The sequence below is a fragment of the Postia placenta genome (genome assembly GCF_002117355.1).
Source record: "Postia placenta MAD-698-R-SB12 unplaced genomic scaffold POSPLAscaffold_8, whole genome shotgun sequence".
In the NCBI taxonomy this organism is placed as follows: domain Eukaryota; kingdom Fungi; phylum Basidiomycota; class Agaricomycetes; order Polyporales; family Adustoporiaceae; genus Rhodonia; species Rhodonia placenta.
The window spans coordinates 2,034,862-2,040,913 of NW_020169839.1; the positions used below are offsets into that span (position 1 = coordinate 2,034,862).

Sequence of the window (6,052 nt, forward strand, 5' to 3'; positions counted from 1 at the left end):
TATGCGAGTCGTCATAACCCTTCCACTTGACGAGGTACTGCAGCTGACGCCGGAAGATCCTCGAATCTTTGATCCGCTCAACCTCGTACTCCTCGTCGCCTTCAACCTCGATCGCAGGCGGCTCCTCCGGCTCCCGGCCCGGGATATCGCTACGCGTGTACTTGCTAAGCAAGGAGACATGGAATACCGGGTGCACCGGCACCGACTTTGGCAGGATTAATTCATAATCCAAATCTCCGAGCTTTCGCCGCACGGCATAAGGTCCGAGGCGCTTGGGACTGAGCTTCTTGCTCGGCTGTTTCAGCTTAAGGTTCCGAGCGTCAAGCCAGACCTTGTCCCCCGGCGCGAAGACCGGTGCTTCCTGCACGTGCTTGTCGTAGTACACCTTCATGCGCTCGGCCGACAGCTCGAGCGCTGAGCGTGTATCGTCGCGAATCTCCTTCAGGATCTTGAGCCGATCAGCGGCCGCAGGCATCGCAGACATCGGATTGATCCGCACTTGGATCTCAGGATGGTACCCTTGATGCAGGAAGAAAGGGGAGTGCCCGGTCGCGGAGTGAACTCGGTTGTTCAATGCGAACTCCGCGAGCGGCAACTGCTTCGCCCAATCATCCTGCCTGTGGCTTGTGAAAGCGCGCAGGTACTGCTCGATCTCCTGATTCCAGCGCTCAGTCTGGCCGTCTGTCTGAGGGTGGAACGCTGTGGACAGCGCCGGCTCGATTCCCAGACCCTTGTACACCGCATGGAGATATTTCGAAGCGAACTGGGGACCTCGGTCTGATATGACCTTGGCCGGGGCCCCATGATGCTTGAACACATCGCGGATGTACAAGTCTGCCGCACCTTCTGCCGTCAGGGTCTCATGACAGGCTGAGAAGTGGACCTGCTTTGTGAAGCGGTCGGCGGTGACCAGGATTGAGTCGAATCCATCAGACTTTGGCAAGCCGACGATCATATCAGTCGTGATGATCTGCCACGGGCGCTCGGGGATCTCGTTCGGCTTCAGCGGACCCTGGGGCTTGGCTGGAAATGTCTTGGTACGGTTGCACACGTCGCAGGTGCTTACGTACTCATTGACAAACTTGGACATTCCAGGCCACCAGTAGTTCCGCGACACGAGCTCCAGGGTTTTGGCACGACCGCCATGACCGGCGATCGGTGAGTCGTGGTGGATTTTGACAATATCCCGCCGGAGCTCCGCGTTCTTTGGGACGTACACACACCCGCGGAACAGCAAAAGCCCTTGTTCGGCATTCCACTCCTCAAAACCCCTTTGCAGCCGGGGTGGCCCGAGGTCCTGCACCTTTTCAAGTGCCTCGGCCACCTCCCGATCCTTCTCCGAACATTCCCTGATGCGCTTCAGAAGCGATTGATCGGCCGTCACCGAGGCATGACCGCGCCTAGCGGAGGCGATGCGGAAGCGTTCTGGCTTGAGAACCACCTGATCGGTGTTATCGTCCTCATCGCCGATCTGATGGTCTGATCGTCGCGACAGGGCATCAGCCTTTCCGTTGGACGTCCCGGCCTTGTGCGTGATGCGGAAGTCGAAGCGAGCTAGGAACAGCGACCATCGCGCTTGACGGCGCGTGAGATGCTGGGAAGTACGCCAGTACTCGAGGTTCTTATGATCGGTCACGATCTCGAACTGATTGGGTAACCCCTCGAGATAGTGGCGCCAGTCGTCTAGCGCCTCAATGATCGCGAGCATCTCCTTATCGTAGATCTCGTAGTTCCGCTGTGCTGGATCCATCGCATGGGATCTGAAGGCGATGGGATGCCACTTGCCGTCATCCTGCTTCTGCATCAACACGCCGCCAGTGGCGTACCCCGAGGCATCAACCTCAATACGCGTCTCCCGATTAGGGTCGTACAGCGCCAAGACTGGAGTCGTCGCGAAGAGCCGTTTGAGCTCATCGAAGGCGTGCTGCTCTTCCTCGCCCCAATGCCATGGGTCGTTCCCTGTGAGCCGGTCGAGTGGTCGCGAGATCTTAGCGAAGTCCTTAATGAAGCGGCGGTAGAAGTTGGAGAACCCCCGGAACTTCTGAACGTCCTTCTTGTTCCGGGGTACTGGCCACTCATTGATTCCTTTCAGCTTCGCGGGATCCATCGCCACCTCATCGCCACCAAACACATAGCCGACGTAGTCGACCTTGGGAACGTCCCATTCGCACTTCTCAGGCTTCAGGAACAGATCATTGTCCTGAAGGCGGCGTAGAACCTCGCGTGTGACCTTCTCATGCTCCTCTTTGTTGGTGGAGAAGATGAGTATATCGTCCAGGTACACAAGGATCTTGCCACCGACGATGAGATCGTGGAAGATCTCGTTCATCATCGCCTGGAAAGTCGCGGGGGAGTTGGTGAGACCGAAGAACATCACCAATGGCTCGTATAACCCTCGGTTAGTCACAAAGGCCGCCTTCCATTCATCACCGGCCTTGATCCGGACATTATTGTATCCCCATCGGACATCGAACTTTGTGAAGAGTGTGGCGCCGCGGAGCTTATCCACCATCTCGGCGATCAACGGCAAGGGATAACGATTTTTGACCGTGATCGCGTTCAACCGGCGGTAGTCCTGCACGGGTCGAAGCGTTCCTTCCTTCTTTTTGATGAAGAAGAAGGGGGACGAGATGGGCGACTTCGATTCCCGTATGTAACCCTTCGCTAACTGCTCCTTTAGGAACTTGTCCAACTCCTCCTGCTCGTTGTTCGACAATGGGTATACCTTTGAATGGAACGTGGAGTAGCCGGGCACGAGTTCGATCGCATGATCGTACGGCTTTCTTTCGGGTAGCCGTTCTGATGCTTCCTTCGAGAAGACCTTCAGGAACTCGTGGTACTGTTTAGGTACCGATTCCTCGGCGGTCTTAACGACCTTCTTCTTGATCTCTTCCTCGGCGAACAGCTGGGAATACGTGTGCCCTGCTGCGACGAACAGCTGAGGGGCGCCGGGAAGCGTGATACCCTGCTCCCAGGCTTCGATCAAGTCGGCCTCATCCCATTCCACTTCCACCGAATCTTCTTCGGGTTCGAAGTCCGGGAGTACCTTACTCCGGCAGGCACCTATGACCGACCGTTTGGACTTCGGCGAACGCCTGCGCGCCGTGGGCCTGACCCCCGTATCACGCGCAGTCGTTGCTTGCTCCATTCGGCCAGTCCTCCTGGCACTGCACGTTTCAGGGCATCGTGACAATTTGAGGGAGCCCTTTTCCCAATCTATTTCTGGGTTGTGCTCGCGTAGCCAATCCAACCCGACGATCACATCTTCTGGACCGATGTCCGTGACCGTGAACACCGCTTTCTCGACGTGTCCTCCTATATGCATCTGTAGTACCGCTACCTCCGAGATGCTTCCGTCCTTGTTCAGGGTGCCGTCAATATTGTACAGCGGAATTGGTTCTTTCAACTTCCGCGTTTGCACCTTATTCTCGATAATGAATCGCTTGTTAATGAACTTCGTGGTGGCCCCGCTGTCCACCATAGCGATTACGTCCTTGTGCCGTCTTTTCCCTTGAAGTCGAACTGGGATGTGAAAATGTTGGGACCCCTGGTCCAATTCGTACACCATCGCAGTTGACAATATGTTATACTTATTACATGATGAGACTCGCGGCCCGACGCGTGCGGCACGAAGCGCGGACCGGATCAAAAACCCTCCTCCTTCATCGCCCGATAGTGTTCGAGCTCCTCGCGCATCGACTTCACCTGTGCCATTAAGTCCGCCAGCTCTGATTGCTCAGATTTTGCTGAAGCGGCACTTATACTTGCCGAGGGTGTCGTCGTGATGGGGGCGCTTGTCGCAGCCTGGGTGGAGCCCGAGGCAACCGTAGCCCGCGCATCGGCGCGTTTTGTGTAAGGCTTGTCCTTACAATTGGGGCACTCAAAGCGTCGGTACCCTTGCTTCCCACAGCCGAAGCATGTGCCGGGGAAGTTGCCTTTTCCGACGGCCGCATTGATGCTGGCCGAAGCTGCGTGCGTCGAGGGTGCACCACCACGTGCCCCACCGCGTCCTCGACCTCGGGCCGAGAAGAAGTTATTTAGCTCGGGCCGACGAGCCCGGCTAATGTCGAGGATCTGCTCGACCTCAGTGGCGCGCTTGTCAGCGTCTTGCCACGTGGTGAAAGTCTCGAGCTCGATCTTTCGGTATACGCGGGAGGGGATGCCGCTCAGGTACTTGTCGCGTAGCTCCAGGTCCCCATACCCAGAGCGGTCCGCCGGACCCTTGAACAGCGCGGAGAATTCCGCGGCGGTGCGTTTTTCACGGACCGATTTGTCCGCGCAGAGCTTCGCCAACTCTACTTGTGCTGCCGCTTCGTCGTCGAGATTTCCGAAGCGGGCCTTGAAGGCGGCGGCAAAGGCCGCTTCGTTTGCGAACGGGGTCGTAGCCCCTTGCACCCCTATCTGCACTGATACGAGCTGGGCGAAGTAGGGGGTGGCCCAGGCGCGGGCGTCACCGTCGAGCAGGCTTAGCGCAACCTGGACTTTGAGCTCGATGGTGGTCAACGACGTGTTGACCATCCAGTAGATGCGCAACTGCGACAAGAACCTGTCGCAATCGATGACGGTTTTGCCATCGTATCGGAGTGGGAGTAGGAGTTTTAATGTCTCCTTGTCGAGGGCGGCTGCGGGGGACGACATTATCGGCGTCGGGGGGGACGGAGGACGCTGCGGGGGCGGAGGCGGCTGTGGTGGCCTTCCGCTGGCCGAACTTCGGGAGGAGCGAGTGCTCGAGCGGCCTCTCGGCGGAGTCGGCGGTGAAGGCGCCGGAGGAAGTTTGGCGGGGGGGTTACGTACGTCAGGGACTGCTGACGCGGGGGCGAGCGCTGTCGGCGAGGCGGGCCGAGCAGGATCCGCGGACTCGGACTCCGAGACTCCTTCTTCACTGTTACCCTCCTCAGGCTCAAGCTCTGGCGCAGGGTCTGGAGGGAGATCTCCTCGAGCTTGACTGGACTCGGCGACAGTTTGGGGAAGGCGGGAGGTAGGGGAGACAGGGCGAGAGTGCCGCGAGGCAGATCGAGATGCGAGGGTGCTTCGGGGTCCAAGCGGGTGTTGCGCTCGTCAGATCGCCTTGTAACGAGGGTAATCTTCCTCGATCGATCGGGGTGTCCGATTTGGGCACGGCTGCTGCTCGCAACGGTAGAGGACAGTCTCAGGGCCGTCTGGGATGTAGACGTCGATGAGGTCCTGGGAGTCGAATGCGTGGATCTGGCCTTGGCAGGCAGCCACGATGAATGGGGGGAGGACGGGAAGGTGCGCGTACTACGAAAGGCCGTGGTAGACTAGCTTACACCTACGGCGCCCGAGATGACACTAGGGTTCGCGATTCACGTGGGGCCCAGTACTGCTTTTGGCTAGTATGCAGCAGGAACCTAGTCCACGCGTCCGGTTAAGGACAAGCACCGCCCACTGAAGTGCAGGTGCTGAAAGGTTCGTTCCCTAAGTGTTGGTGATGTAATGTATGCTATCTACGTATCGTAATGTACCGTAGGGGTGCGCACCACCCGACCTGTGGGAAAGGAAAGTGAATATAAGGGGTCCCGAGGGAACGCCGGCAGCTTTGGGAGTTTCGACCTAATGTCGCGACTTGAGGTCAAGCGACAGGGGAAAACCTAGAAGGCTGGGGGCGTTCGACTAGTTCTCACCGAAGCGATGGTGAGCAGTGCTCGAACCTAAGGCTAGGGACAAGAAATGTATTAGTTAGTTGTAAGGTAAGTAAGAGAATACAGGAGCTTACTGACCTAGGGACAAGAGGTCGAAACTGAGGTCCCTAGGGCAGCAGAGGCCGTCTTATATACATGGGGAGATAAGGGCAGGCTGTGCGCGTTGGTCCGTGCGCAGCTGGTCCGTGCGCAGCATGCTGACGCGGCCCCGGGGGCCGGTGAGTCAGAGAGGCTGTGTCAGCGGAGCCCGAGCTGTGCCACGCACTGCCGTCCTATCTAATCTGATTGTACAGTAGATATGATGTGTCCGTATCAGGCAAGTAGTACAGAGGTTGCGGGTTCGAGCCCGTGAAAAGGAAAAAATTAAAAAACGGCTAGACGCCGTACCAACT

The 6,052-nt window shown here is 57.8% G+C and overlaps 1 protein-coding gene across 1 annotated transcript; it reads left to right on the plus strand.

The window, feature by feature from the left end:
• Nucleotides 1–4,627: 4,627 nt before the first annotated feature.
• POSPLADRAFT_1116312 (hypothetical protein) lies at nt 4,628–5,525 on the plus strand (the record flags this gene model as incomplete). The annotated part of the gene is made up of 4 exons (XM_024483466.1): nt 4,628–4,723; nt 4,906–5,274; nt 5,392–5,417; nt 5,489–5,525. Coding segments are annotated over 4 exons (528 nt in total), but the record flags the coding sequence as incomplete, so codon positions are not given.
• Nucleotides 5,526–6,052: the final 527 nt, after the last annotated feature.